Genomic DNA, 15,852 nt, shown 5'->3' with positions numbered 1-15,852 from the left:
CTAGGCACTTGCTGGGTGCTCACTTGCCAGTCAGCATTCATCAACAGCCCAGATAAGAGAAACAATAACAGAGGTTTGCTTGCACATCGAAAATATACATTTCCTACACATCTAAAAACATCACCCATGCACCAAGCTGAAGCAGACACTACCTGACACTAGATAGTATGGTATTCCCCCTTCCCTCCTGTCCCACCACCAGAATTTGCTTTCATTTTGCAAAGTGTGGTCCCATCAGCCCACTCTGGGGTCATAAGAAAGACCACCATGAAACTCATGGTGGCATCTATTCAAAGATGTGGTCACGGATGGTACTTATTAGATCACATGGTATCCTCCTGTTAATCTTAGTGCCAAGAAGGGTTATGCTTTCCCTGAGTGACTGGATCTTTTTGAATCTCATGGACAGTGTGAGCTGTATAACTGTCAATGTTTCTCTTTCCACAGAGGCCATCGGAGGACTTAGAGCCCTTCTGCCAGACACCATGGGATGAATTTCAGCCCCATCCTGGCTGCACTGTCCCTGCCCTTGCAGAGAAGAGCAAGGATCGGGGTGAGATGGTAATTGAAAGATAAGGGGAGAAAGTGGAAATGACACTCTTCAGTGACTGCTGGGCTCCATGTGGAGAACTAGGGTGAGGCAAGAGAGGCACCAAGGGCACACAATTTAAGGAGGCGCTCACTCACAGCATCATGCAAGTGCCATACAAGCAAGAGTGGAGGCTAACAGAACGTAGGGTGTTTGTGTTAAGCTTTTTTTGGGTCATGGACTCATTTAGGAATCTGATTGAAAGTGAAGGATCCCCTTCCTGGTAAAATTCATGAGTGTTTCAGTGATTTTGCTACGACTTTAGGACTTCACAATTTCCTGAGGGCGATGTATGGGCTCTCTAATGGCCCCCAACTCCAGGAAAAGAACCTCTCACCCATACATCCTGGCTGGGAAATCTCCCAGGATGCCTGGGTGGTGTCTTCTCTGTTGTTCCAGAAGCAATCTGATGGGGCAGAAAAGCTCCACTCTGAACAAGATCTTTTATTCAGGATTGGGCACATGGCTTGTTGGGAAATGAGGCATTCAATCTTTGTTCCTTCAGTCTGAGCACTTAGAGCTGCCAAGAACCTTAAAATGTAACCTGGCTCAGGTCTCTTTTCTTTAGACACATAAAATATTATCTTCATTCCCTGAATGGATCAGTGGCCTGACCAAGGTCACAAGACAAACAGGTGTCTTGCCTCCCATCTTGTCTGTCTTTTCCCCATGAACCCAGGTCATCTCTTACTTTGCAAGCCACGCGGTGAGGACAGAGCTTCCCAAAACCCAGTGGGGGTTGAATCCGCCGGAGTAGGGTCACCACATCTAGGTGTTTGATCCGACCCCTAGAAGAGGAAGGTCAGGAGGAAAGGGCAGTGAAAGGGCCATGGTCTAATGGCCATGTAGTCCAGGACTCAGGCAACTGAGAGGCAGGGGTCCACCTACACTGAGAAACTCACTAGAGCTGTAGCCTGTTAGACACATGTGGTGCAGAGTACAACATCAAAATCAACATACACATGTTTAGATTTTAATGAGCAATTTTCCATTGGTGCTATGTTCAAGGTAGAAGGGATTTTATAGTGTACTACGGTTCTCAACATGTACTCCTGCTTCAACTAACCACCGTATGACCAAGACGTATTTACTGAGTGTCAACCAAATGTGATAGATTGATGAGGGTATCCTTGGACCAGAGGCAGGAGTGGAGTCAAGATACACCCGGCCCTAAATGTTTTAACTTGAGTGCTCACTAATTATTCCTGATATTAAGGTCTTCTATCCACTGAAAGGAAACCCTGGTGGCATAGTGGTTAAGTGCTACGGCTGCTAACCAAAGGGTCGGCAGTTCGAATCTGCCAGGCACTCCTTGGAAACTCTATGGGGCAGTTCTACTCTGTCCTATAGGGTCGCTTTGAGTCGGAATCAACTCGACGGCACTGGGTTTGGTTTTTGGACCCACTGAAAATAACGGTTATGGTTCATGACTTAGCCAAAGGTGTCTGACCTCCTATTACTGGCCCTTGACCCTTCACCCTCAGGTCTGATGGCAACTCAGTGTTTCCAGCTGATCCACCCAATGTTGACCCTTCTTGCACCTCTCTGACAGGTAAGTCCACTCAATCACTTAATTGAGATTTCCTTCTGGGAACTTACTTGGCTTCAGGGTCATACTCTGCCCAGATTCTTTTAAATTCATCCAGATGGTGGGGACCAAGGATGGACCAGTCCCTTGTCAGGTAGTCAAAGTTGTCCATGATGACAGCTACAAAGAGGTTGATGATCTGCAGAGAGTACAATGAGGTGCTCTAAGAGGAACTTCCTACACACTTGCCACTTGAATCCATTTTGCCAGCTGGTGCCCATGTATGGCAGAAGCCAATATTTCCAAAGACCAGCAATATATCACTATTTAAAACACCAGCTCCTAGAATGTGGGTCTCTTGGTTATAAACTTGACACAGCTCCCCTCAGAGTTGTAAGTGATGAGCCCCACATATAGGCTGGACAATTTCCCTCATATCAAGCTGCTGGGTAGGGCTGCCATCTACCACCTTTTCCTCACTCCTCAACAATGGACGAAAAAAGTATAAGTTCCCTCCAGCCCTCTATACATACACATCCCCCTGCCCTCTGGGACACTGCCACCACGATAAGGGCCAAAGAATGGACAAGAAAGATGGTGGTTGGGCTTTCAGAGCTCTGGCCAGTGCTTTCTGCCCTTATCTCAGTGTGGCTGGACATTCCTACTGACTTAGTCTTCCCAAGTCAGCTCCCTAGATGAGGTTGCCCTGACCACGAGCTGCAGAGAAAAAGGCTGGAGCTGTCCTGAAAATGCACCCTCATTCTCTGTGGCTGACAAGTGCTACCGCAGCTTACCAGGAAGGCACAGAGCATGTAAAAGCTGATGAAGTAGAAAACAGCGAAGCTGCTGCCACAAGGCGTTTCCCCTTCCGTGCTGTTGCTGGGCTCAGACTCTGGGGCACACTTCTTGCCTGGCATGCAGGCCAGCATGATGTCCTGCCAAGCCTCCCCTGTGGCACACCTGGGGGAGAGAGGCGAGAGAACCCAACACCCATGTATCCAACTGAAGTATCATCTGGACCCCTCTCAAACTCCTTTCTCTTCCCTTCTACTAAATTGAGTTTGGTATTTATTGTTCCCTGAATGTTCTGGTACATTTACTAAATACAAAAATATATAGCATTGTTTTGAAACTTTACGTACATAGTAACAGACTGTACCTTTTCTGCAAACTTGCTCTTTTTGCAACCCATGTTAAGTTTTTGAGATTTAGTCATTTTGCTGTATTTAGCTGTAGCTCCTTCATTTTAACTGCTGTAGAGGAGAATATCCTATGAATATGCCATTTTTAAAAATCCATCCTCCTGTTAATGGATATTTAGGGTGTTGCAATTTTTTTTTTTTTTTGCTATTACAAATAATACTGCAATGAATATGCGGGTCCACGTCTTGGGTATCGGCTTAGAAACTGAACTGCCCCAATGAAGGTCCATGTGTCTTCGTTTTTGCTCCCCAAGCACTTGCCCGATTCAGACTTCTACACTCAGTGTAGGAGAAATGCCATTGTTCTACAGCCTCCTCGATACTTGGTATTAGTGACCTTTAAAAAATGTTGCTCACAGGATGGGTGTGAAATGATTTTTGATTGTTGCTTTACTTTTGATCTCCCTGATTGGTGGGTTGAGAATTTTGATTTCATCTTCTGTTGAATTGTTCATATTTTTGCCTGTTTTGTTCATGGGTTCTATGTCTTGTTCACTTCCAGAATTTTAAAAATATACATTCTTTATATCAATCCTTTGTCAGTTACATGCATTGCAAGCACCTCTTCCAGCTGGCTTATCTTTTAGCTTTATTTATGGTATATTTTGATGCATCAAAGTTTTACATTTTAATGTAATCAAATTTATAAGTTTTCTCCTATGTTTTGTGTTTTTTTTCTATCTTTGTTTAAAAAATCTTTCTCTATTCTAAGTCATAAAGATATTGTCTTATATCGTCTTCTACAGTTTTGCTTTGCACAATAATCCCGTTAATCTGGAATATATTTCTGCACTCAATGTGAGATAGAAATATAATTTTATATTTTTTGGTATAAACCCATTGCCATAGAATCAATTCTGACTCATAGCAACCACAACCCTGTAGGACAGAGTAGGACTGACCCATAGGGTTTCCAAGGAGTGGCTGGTGGATTTGAACTGCTGACCTTTCGGCAAGCAGCTATAGTTCTTAACCACTGTACCATGAGAGCTTCTTTGGTATAAAAAAAAAATATATAGACAGCCTATTTTCCTAATATCATTTATTGGATTTTTTTTTTTTTTTTTATATCTTTGCCTACTGATTTGAAATATCCCTTCTGACATAAATTGTATTTTCATAGATGTGTGGGTCTTGTTCTTGGCTTTTTGTTCTAGTCCACGGTTCATTTGTTTATTTTGGTACCAATGTACCACATTGTTGTAATTACTATTGCTTTATAGTAAGTCTTGCTTTCTCATAAAGTAATTTCCTTCAGCTTGTTCTTCTTCAAAATTGTTTTGGTTATTTCTTTCTTTTTTTTTATTCATAGACACAGTAGAATAAGCTTGTCAAGATCCATGAATAATCCTGTTGAGAGTCTTACTGGAGTTGTATTAAAATATAAATTAACTTGAAGAACCACGACATCTTTATGGTATTAAGTCTCCCAGCCATGAACATGGTATATTCTTTTATTCAGACCTTATTTAGCGTCTTTATTAAAGTTTTATAATTTATCCATATACATCTTTTGTTAGATTTACAATTGTAAATTGTATTTTTTAAAATTTGTATTTTCAATTGATTTAGATGTAGAGGGAATGAATACAATTGATTTCATATACAGAAAACTTGATGAATTCTCTTATTAGTTCTAATACTTTATCTGTAGTTTCTCTTGGTTTTTCTACATAGGCAATCTTTTTTTTGGCAAGTAAGGACAAATTTGTTTATTTTTTTTCCAATTCTTATTTATTTTTCATATTGCATTGGGAAAAACTTGCCATATAGTGTTGACTAGGAAAAGTGATAGAGAGGATGTGATCTTGTCTATTATATTTACCAATTAGTTATTATCAGTATAGGAATGTGACTGTTGTTCTTTGTTAATCATCCACTCTACTGATCCTATCAATGGTTATAAAGGCTTTTTAGTTGATTCGCTTTGATTTTTGACTTGGATAAGCTTATAAACAATGACAGTTATGTCAACTCATTTCCATATTTTACTTATTTTTTTTTTCCCTTTTCTTATTTGTTTTAGGCTTATGTTATGGGGAGGTTTTCTATATCCCTGTCTCCCTAGAAAATTTTACATAACATAGAAACGATCTGTTCCTTGATGTTTTGGTAGACCTCACAAAAACATTGCATCTTGGGTCTTTTTTAGGGCTAAAAATTTACCTACCTTTTCAATTTCTATTGAGGTTAATATATTTTTATTTTCTTAAGACAATTTTTATAATTCATATTAGAGAATCACCCACTTCATCTAGATCTTCAAATATGTTGGCATGTATTTATTCATAATACTCTCTATAATTCTAAAAATCACCTCCATGTCTGTAATTATGTTACTTTTCTCATTTCTGTGTTGTTGTTTATTTTTTCTTTAATGGATTTGACAAAGGTTTGTCTATTTATTGGTCTTAAAGAATCAGCTTAAAGGTTTGTTTGTTGATCAAATCTATTTTGGTTTTATATTTTATTAATTTCTGCTTTTATTCTTATAAATGTATTCATTCATATTTTGAAGTTATTTTGATATTTTTTCTCTAATTTACTAGTTTATTATACATTTTTTTAAAAATAATTTTTATTGTGCTTTAAGTGAAAATTTTCAAATCAAGTCAGTCTTTCACACAAAAACCCATATACACCTTGCTACACACTCCCAATTACTCTCCCCCTAATGAGACAGCTTGCTCTCTCCCTCCACTCTCTCTTTTCATGTCCATTTTGCCAGCTTCTAACCCCATGCACCCTCTCATCTCCCCTCCAGGCAGGAGATGCCAACATAGTCTCAAGTGTCCACCTGATCCAAGAAGCTGACTCCTCACCAGCATCCCTCTCCAACCCGTTGTCCAGTTCAATCCATGTCTGAAAAGTTGGCTTCGGGAATGGTTCCTGTCCTGGGCCAACAGAAGGTCTGGGGGCCATGACCACCGGGGTCCTTCCAGTCTCAGTCAGACCATTAAGCCTGGTCTTATGAGATTTTGGGGTGTGCATCCCACTGCTCTCCTGCTCCTTCAGGGGTTCTCTGTTGTGTTCCCTGTCAGGGCAGTCATTGGTTGTAGCTGGGCACCATCTAGTTCTTCTGGTCTCAGGATGATGTAGTTGCTGGTTCATATGGCCCTTTCTGTCTCTTGGGTTCGTAATCACCTTGTGTCCTTGGTGTTCTTCATTCTCCTTTGATGCAGGTGGGTTGAGATTCATTGACGCATCTCAGATGGCTGCTTGCTAGCGTTTAAGACCCCAGATGCCACTCTTCAAAGTGGGATGCAGAATGTTTTGTTAATAGTAAATCTTTTTTTTAATAAAAAAATTTTAGGCTCTGAATTTCCCTTTGGCATTGATCGATGTATCTCATAAATATGAGATATAGTGCTCCCACTCTTTCATTTCTAAATAGTTTGAAGTTTTAGTTTTGAGTTATTTTGAAGAGTAAAATTTGTAAAAAAAATTTTAACGTTAATCTTTATTTTTATAATTGTGCTTTAGATGAAAATTTACAGAGCAAATTAGTTTCTCATTAAACAATTAATACATATTGTTTTGTGACTTTGGTTGCCAGCCCTGCGATGTGTTAACATTCTCCCCTTTTCGACCTGGGGTTCCTCATTTCCATTCATCCAGCTTTCCTGTCCCCTTCTGCCTTCCTGTCCTTGCCCCTGGGCTGGTGTGCCCATTTAGTTTCGTATACATGGTTGAGCTACGCATTATTGTTTGTTTTACGGGACTGTCTAATCTTTGGTTGAAGGGTGAACCACATGAGTGACTTTAGTACTGAGTTAAAAGGGTGTCCAGGGGCCATACTCTTGGGGTTTCTCCAGTCTCTATCTGACCAGTAAGCGTGTTCTTTTTGTGAGTTAGAGTTTTGTTCTACATTTTTCTCCAGCTCTGTCTGGGACCCTCTATTGTGTTCCCTGTCAGCTGGGCACCATCTAGTTGTGCTGGACTCAGTCTGGTAGAGGCTGTGGTGGTTGTGGTCTGTTAGTAACTAAAAATTTTTAAGTGCATAGATTTTAGAAAGGCTATTGTTTTATTAAAAAAAACAAACAAACACAAAACCCAGTTTTTTTATGGAGTCTCTGGGTGGCACAAACAGTTAAGCAAGCAGTTCAGCTGCTCACCACAAGGTTGGCAGTTCAAGTCAACCCTGAGGCACCTCAGAAGAAAGTCCGGGTGATCTACTTTGGGAAAATCAGACATTGGGAAACTCATGGAGCACATGGAGTCACCATGACTTGGAATAGACTCAATGGCAACTTTTTTTAAAAATTGTTTTTATGGTTAATTTCTAATTTTACCGTATTGAAGTCGAAGAATTTTTAGAATTTTAAATAACATTTGTGACTTACATCTTGGCTAATTTTTGTGAATGTTTCTGTGTCCTTAAAAAGAATGTCTTTTTCGCCATTTACTGAGTATAAACCTGTTCGATTAAATTTGTTAATTGTGTTTTGTAGATGTTCTTTATTCTTTCTTCTATTTTGGTCCATTTGATCTGTCATTTTCTAAGTGTTGTATTAAAGTCTCCTACCGTATGGGTTTCATTTTCTCCTTAGAGTTGGATCAGTGGTTGGTTGATATACTTCCAAGCTGTATTGTTGGCTCTGCTGCGTTTTTGGGATTGTTGGCTCAGGTAGTTTTATGACTATTACATACTCTTGATAGATTATACCATTATGCATACCAATGTTCCTCTTTGTCTTCTTAATACCTTTCAACTCGAATTCTGTTTCTTCAGATATTGCTATGGTTACATTTTTTTTTTTTCTGTTAGTATTTGCTTTGTATGTCTTTTTTCATCCCTTTATTTTCATTCTCTTTAGGTCATTTTGTTTCACTGTATCTGTTATAAACAACCTAGAGCTAGATTTTTAAAAAGACAACATCAGAGTATCTGTCTTTTAACAGAGAAATTTAACCCAGTTAATTTTCTTTTGTGATTATTAATGTATTTGTTCTTATTCTTGCCATCTTTATATGTTGTAATATCCATGCTTTGTTATTGTCTTCTTTTCCTTCTTTTTGTTGGATGGCCAAGGTTTTCTTTGTCCATCTTCTCCCCCTCCAGTTGTCTGGAATGGACATATTACATTTCTGTTTTTCTAGTGGCTTACCTTTAAATATTTAACATATCTATCTACACATTTTTTTTGGTATCTTTTTTTTTTTACACATGGAAACCCTGGTGGCGTAGTGGTTAAGGGCTATGGCTACTAACCAAAAGGTCAGCAGTTTGAATTCACCAGGTCCCCTTTGGAAACTCTGTAGAGCAGTTCTACTCTGTGCCATAGGGTCACTATGAGTCGGAATCAACTTGATGGCAACAGGTTTGGTTTTAGTTTGGTATCTACACATACTTTTCCCCAGTTATGTATACAGTTAAACAATATCCATTTCCTCTTCCCAAGTAAGAGAAAAATCTTAGTACACTTTCATTCTTCTACCACCTCACTTCCTACCTTGTTGAGATAATGTGGGATTCTACTTCCAAATTATTATTAAGGCTTTGGACATTTTTGCTTAAAAATTATTTAGACAATATAAACATTATCATTTCTTTGTGCACAACTCATAACTCTATACTTTATAATTTCCGTATCCAAGCCATTACTCTGCATATTCTATGTCATAGATATGTTTTTCATTCTGTGGAAGTTCATCCTTGTGTGATTGTTTCAGAGAAGGTTTATAGGGGGTAAATTTCTTGGTTCTTACATTTCTGGAAAGGTCTTTATTTTGCTTTTCTACTTGAATGCTGATCAGGCTGCATTTAGGAGTCTAGGTTCAAAATGCATTTTCCTCAAAATTTTGAATACTGTATTTTTATGCAAATAACATGTGTGTTATACATTTTTGCAAATCGCACAACCCCCAACACGTTATTTTTGTAAGTGTGCTATACCAATTATGTTTTTACATGTTGCTGACTTCATTTTCAATTTTTTTCCTGTCGTATGGATTTAATGTTACTGGGATAAAACTGATCTCATGGAAACTTCATTTAAGGTAGGTATTTTCCTAAGCCAAGTGCAACCAATGGTGAACTGAACGGGCTCATGATGGAAATAAGATGCCATGTTGAAACTAAAAAGTATGAATGCATGAAGAGCTAGAAATTAGTAAGAAATGATCCTATGCTGAAAATTACAAGAACAAGATGTGTGTATTTTATTGCTTTCATAAATCTTAAAGTGAAACATAATTATTGATAATCAATGTCTTCGAGATCAACAAATAAAAGTCATGAGAAGAAATTGTGTTTCTTTTTAATGAGAAATTAATTTGTTCTGTAAACCTTCACCTAAGGTATAAGAAAAAAAAATTGTGTTTTCATCTTAAAATAGGCCATTTTAGTTTATTCATTCATTACCATCATCATCATCTGACTCTTGGAACCCTTGAAAGTTTGATCCCTCATCACTATTATCACTGAAATATCTCAGAGCTGCCTGCAGACATCTTCTGTGACTTTTGAACTGATGTCATCATCATCACTGCCTTCGGTGTCTTCATCTTAGTCATCGGTATTCTGCTGGGACACAATCCCAGTCTTTCTGAAGTCATTGTGGATGGTTTCTGGGGTTATATTCCCCCAAGCAGAAGCCGCCCACTTGCAGACTTCTGCAAACATCGTCTGCTTCAGTAGTCCTGATGGTGTGAACACCTGAGTCCCAGACTGTATTCATTCATCCCACTCTCTTCTCACGGAAGGTTGACTGCTATATCTAGTGGCTGCAGCTTGCAGGTGAGGCCACCAGGTATGACTGCTATATGGGCACCAGTTAATACAATTTTGAATGTTTTTTCTTTGTGAGCAGCCATGGTGTCAAAAATTAGTAAAGACTTCTTTTAAAAGAATCCTCCCTTGCCTGGCCCTATAATATTTATCTACCCATACTTTCATAACATCACAGTCCATCCATCCCTTCTTATTACAATGAACAACCACAGTGATAGGCAGTTTTTCACAGGGCATGGTCACTCTTGAAAATCATTACCAACTTTAACTTCACTCCACTCGCAGTACAACCAAGGACTACAGTGAAGCAAGCCCTCTCATGCCCTGTGGTTGTAACGGCTACAGTTTTCATACCTGGAGTAGCTACAGTGCTTGTGGCCAGAATATTGAAAGACATCGGAATCTCATTGATATTAATTATGTCCACTGCAGAGATACTGAGTTCAGAGATTTCTTTGGTGATGAATTCGTGAAAGCTGGTCATCTTTTGCTTCCACTCATTTGGCAGTTGCTGGACTACAGTGGTTCCCATTCTCATGGAAAGGCCATTCCTTTTCATGAATTTAGAAATTCAGATGAAACCCACCTTGAAATCTGGGATTCCTCTTTCATTTGCCAGAAGTTTCACTTTGATCGGAATTGTGACAGCAGAGTCAGCTTGATTTGTTCCCTTTGAGAAATAGTCTGCTCTTTCAAGTTGATCTCTAATTCAGGCCATTTCACTTTGGGCCCACAACATGTGCGTTGTCGTGGATTTGCTTTCTTCGGATTCTTTTTCTCCTTTCTCCATTTGCCAGTGGATGACTCTACAACCTCAAACTCTCTTGCTGCTGCTCTGTTGCTTCTTTCTTTTACTCTCGCAACAATATTTAAAGTTCGTAGTGTAGGACTTGCGTTTAATTCCTGGTGTGATTCTAAAGGGTACTAAGATTTAGACTTATAAACAGAAAAAAACATGTACAATATAATTGATAACTGGCTGGTTCTAGTAAAAGCCAAAAAAATCTGCTGCCATTGAGTTGATTCTGACTTATAGCGACCCTACAGGACAGCGTAGAACTGCCCCATAGAGTTTCCAAGGAGCGCCTGGTGGATTCGAACTTCCGACCTTTTGGTTAGCAGCTGTAGCTCTTAACCACTATGCTGCCAGGGTTTCTGGTTCTAGTAAACAGGTCACAAAATTCAAATGTGAGGTGTACAAGAAGCAAGGGTCTTTTTATATACTTGCAGCATATGAATAAGGTGACTTACGATTATTGATCAAAGACATTGGTGCTAATAAGACATAATTAGACTATGAAATAAGCAGACCTAACATAGCTTAATGGTTTCACTTAAGATGATCCAATAAGGTTTTCACATTCAACTGTTGAGCCAAGAACGATAATCTTGTTTCAGTTTTGCTTTGTTTACTCTTCCAATTAAAAGCCAGAGCCGGAAGAAGACTGTGATAATTACGTCAGTGCAGACTATTGATAGCCATTCAGCGCCATTTATGCCAGAGCAGGCTTTGCTTAGTTTATGCTTCCGATTGATAGAATGTGATTTATGGACCGGCTTCAGTAGGTTCAAGGTTCCGACTGACAACTCAGGAGCAATGGGGGTATAATAGCAACTTAAATTAGTAGAAACAAATACACAGCTTCAATTGTTTATCTTCTGATTACTGGAGTACTACCAAACATGATCCATGACTTCTTGACCATAGCTTATACCTTTATTATAGAAATATGATCAAAAGTAACATTTTCGGACTATTGAATAAGGGTGGATGAGGCCAAAATTCACTTCTGGAAATGTCACAAGACATACATGGTATACGCATGGGCATGCTATGCCAGAACTTTTAGACATAAATTTCGTCATTTTCGCGTGTTATATGTGTGTATGCATTATTTATATGGGTGCCGTAGTTGCGAAAAAATACAGTATATATTCCTTTGTCTTTTAGTATGCACTTTTGCTGATAAAACCCGTTGCCGTCGATTCCGGCTCATAGCGACCTATGGAACAGAGTAGAACTGCCCCATAGAACTTCCGAAGAGCACCAGATGGATTCGAACTGTCGACCTTTTGGTTAGCAGCCATAGCACATAGCCCCTATGTCACCAGGTTTTCGAGTTTTGCTGCTAAGAAGTCTAAATGCCAAATGATTCTTGTACTTTTGAAAGTAACTCATTTTTTCTTATTTAGGAGCTTTTAGGATATTTTCTTTACTCTTGGTATTCTAAAAATTCATTATAATGTTAAGGGTCTCTTTTGATTATTCTTCACTCAGTAGGCCATTTCAATTTGAAGGTTCATGTTTTTATTTGAAACTTCTGTGATTATTCCTTTATTTCATCCTCTCCATTCCTTCTATTCTTTTTGTCTAGAATTTCTATGAGACAGATGGGATTTTCTGGCTCTATCTTCCATGTTTTAACTTTTATTTCATATTTTCAATCTCTTGGTCATTTTGGCTGCAGATAGAGAATCCCCTGGTTTGATCTTTCAGCTCATTAATTAACTTTAGCTGTGTCCATTCTGCTATACAGCCCTTCAACCTTTTTATTTCAACCACTGCATTTTCTTTTTTAAGTTCCCTCTAATTTGTCCTTTTCCATAATGGCCTATTGTTTTTCTTTTCTTTTTTTAATTTACCAGATGTGATATGCTGTCTAATCTCCTTAAATTATGAATTAAATTTATTTTCAAATTCTTGGGCTGTATTCATTTTTTTTCCTCCTCAGGTGTTCATTCATCTGTTAGTTGAGTGTGACGGCTCTCCTTCTTGGTATTGGTCTTCCTCAACCACGTGGAGGTTATTGCTGACTGTTCTCGTGGTTGACAGCCCTAGTTCCATCTCTATGGCTAAGGTGCTCATTACAGGAGCCTCTCTCTGGGGATGTTGTGTTGGAAGAAAGACAGGATGTGCTGCTATGTGGGGTGAGCAGGAAGCTTCTTTTGGAGGGTGGGGTTCCCTGGAAGACTACTCTGGGGGGCACTGTTCTGCCTCTCAGACCCCAACATCCTTCCAGAAATGCGGTTCTGCTGTTCTCAGCTTCTCAGCAGTAGCAAATGCTCTTCCAAATTCAAGTCCCTGGGAATCTGCCGGGCCTCTCCTGGACCTTGGCTTTATTGGTCCTGAGCTCAGGGAGCCCCCAGAATCACTCTTATTTCCTCACCCTGTTTGTTGTTGTTGTTAGGTGCTATTGATTCGGTCCCGACTCATAGTGAACCTACGTACAATAGAATCAAACACTGCCCGGTTCTGCGCCATCTTCACAATCATTGCTATGCTTGAGGCCACTGCTGCAGCCACTGTGTCAATCCATCTCATTGAGGGTCTTCTTTTTTGTTGACCCTTCACTTTGTCAAGCAAAATGTCTTTCTCCAGGGACTGGTCCCTCCTGATAACATCTCCAAAGTACATGAGATGAAGACTCACCAACCGTGCTTCTGAAGAGGATTCTGGTTGTACTTCTTCCGAGACAGATTTGCTCATTCTTCCGGAAGTCCATGGAATATTCAATATTCTTTGCCAACACCATAATTCAAAGGTGTCAATTCTTTGGTCTTCTTTATTCATTGTCCAGCTTTTGAGTGCATATGAGGCAACTGAAAATACCATGACTTGGGTCAGGTGTACCTTAGTCCTCAAAGTGACATCTTTGCTTTTTAACACTCTAAAGAGGTCTTTTGCAGATTTACCCAATGCGATACCTATTTAGGGGTGTATTTTTCCTCTGGTTCTGTTTGTCAATTGAATTCCATCTGCTTTCTTCCATTTAGGAATTCCTCAACATTTTTGGTTCACTCTTGAAGAGAGCTGGTGGTGCAGTGGTTAAAGTGCTCAGCTGCTAACTGAAAGGTTGGTGTTTCGAACCCATCAGCCACTCCATGGGAGAAAGATGTGGCAGTCTGCTTCCATAAAGATTTACAGCCTTGGAAACCCTGTGGGGCAGTTCTACTCTGCCCTATAGGGTGGCTATGAACTGACTGGATGGCATTGAGCTTGTTTTTTTGTTTATTTTTATTTTATTTTTTTAATTAATTTTTATTAAGCTTCAAGTGAACATTTACCATTCCAATCAGTCTGTCACATGTAGGTTTACATACATCTTACTCCCTTTTCCCACTTGCTCTCCCCCTATTGAGTCAGCCCTTTCAGTCTCTCGTTTCGTGCCAATTTTGCCATCTTCCCTCTCTCTCTATCTTCCCATCCCCCCTCCAGTCAAGAGTTGCCAACACACTCTCCAGTGTTCACCTGATTTAATTAGCTCACTCTTCATCAGCATCTCTCTCCCCCCCACTGACCAGTCCTTTTCATGCCTGATGAGTTGTCTTCGGGGATGGTTCCTGTCCTGTGCCATCAGAAGTTCTGGGGAGCATTGTCTCTGGGATTCCTCTAGTCACAGTCATACCATTATGTATGGTCTTTTTATGAGAATTTGGGGTCTGTATCCCATTGGTCTCCTGCTCCCTCAGGAGTTGTCTGTTGTGCTCCCTAATAGGGCAGACATCGATTGTGGCCGGGCACCAACTAGTTCTTCTGGTCTCAGGATAATGTAGGTCTCTGGTTCATGTAGCCCTTTCTGTCTCTTGGGTTCTTAGTTGTCGTGTGACCTTGGTGTTCTTCCTTTGCTTTTGCTCCAGGTGGGTTGAGACCAATTGATGTATCTTAGATGGCTGCTTGTTGGCTTTTAGGACCCCAGGTGCCACAATTCAAAGTGGGATGCCGAATGTTTTCATAATAGAATTATTTTGCGCATTGACTTAGAAGTCCCCTCAAACCATGTTCCCCAGACCCCAGCCCCTGCTCCGCTGACCTTTGAAGCTTTCATTTTATCCCGGAAACCTCTTTGCTTTTAGTCCGGTCCAATTAGGCTGACCTTCCTTCTATTGAGTGTTGTCTTTCCCTTCACCCAAAGCAGTTCTTATCTACTGATTGATCAATAAAAAACCCTCTCCCTCCCTCCCTCCCTTCCCCCTTTGTAACCACAAAAGTATGTGTTCTTCTCCGTTTTTTCTATTTCTCAAGATCTTATAATAGTGGTCTTATACAATATTTGTCCTTTTGCCTCTGACTCATTTCGCTCAGCATAATGCCTTCCAGATTCCTCCATGTTATGAAATGTTTCAGAGATTCGTCACTGTTCTTTATTGATGCGTAGTATTCCATTGTGTGGATATACCACAATTTATTTACCCATTCGTCCGTTGACGGACATCTTGGTTGCTTCCAGCTTTTTGCTATTGTAAACAGAGCTACAATAAACATGGGTGTGCATATATCTGTTTGTGTGAAGGCTCTTGTATCTTTAGGGTATATTCCGAGGAGTGGGATTTCTGGGTTGTATGGTAGTTCTATTTCTAACTGTTTAAGATAACGCCAGATGGATTTCCAAAGTGGTTGTACCATTTTACAATCCCACCAGCAGTGTATGAGAGTTCCAATCTCTCTGCAGCCTCTCCAACATTTATTATTTTGTGTTTTTTGGATTAATGCCAGTCTAGTTGGTGTGAGATGGAATCTCATCGTAGTTTTAATTTGGATTTCTCTAATGGCTAATGATCGGGAGCATTTTCTCATGTATCTGTTGGCTGCCTGAATATCTTCTTTAGTGAAATGTGTGTTCATATCCTTTGCCCACTTCTTGATTGGGTTGTTTGTCTTTTTGTGGTTGAGTTTTGACAGAATCATGTAGATTTTAGAGATCAGGCGCTGGTCTGAGATGTCATAGCTGAATATTCTTTCCCAGTCTGTAGGTGGTCTTTTTACTCTTTTGGTGAAGTCTTTAGATGAGCATAGGTGTTT

General features: G+C 39.7%; 1 protein-coding gene across 1 annotated transcript in view; it reads right to left on the bottom strand.

Moving 5' to 3' along the window:
• CACNA1C (calcium voltage-gated channel subunit alpha1 C) overlaps window positions 1-15,852 on the bottom strand; it is a 143,998-nt gene that overhangs the window by 22,284 nt on the left and 105,862 nt on the right. Inside the window, exons 22-24 of the mRNA XM_023548982.2 lie at window positions 2,912-3,077; window positions 2,189-2,316; window positions 1,281-1,377 (exon numbers count right to left, since the gene is read on the bottom strand). Coding sequence (XP_023404750.2) covers window positions 1,281-1,377; window positions 2,189-2,316; window positions 2,912-3,077 — 391 coding nt within the window. The remainder of the gene's footprint in view (window positions 1-1,280; window positions 1,378-2,188; window positions 2,317-2,911; window positions 3,078-15,852) is intronic.

This window comes from Loxodonta africana, chromosome 4, assembly GCF_030014295.1.
Source record: "Loxodonta africana isolate mLoxAfr1 chromosome 4, mLoxAfr1.hap2, whole genome shotgun sequence".
Lineage (NCBI taxonomy): Eukaryota > Metazoa > Chordata > Mammalia > Proboscidea > Elephantidae > Loxodonta > Loxodonta africana.
The sequence above is the reverse complement of the archived record's forward strand: the minus strand, read 5'-3'. Positions and strand labels throughout refer to the sequence as shown.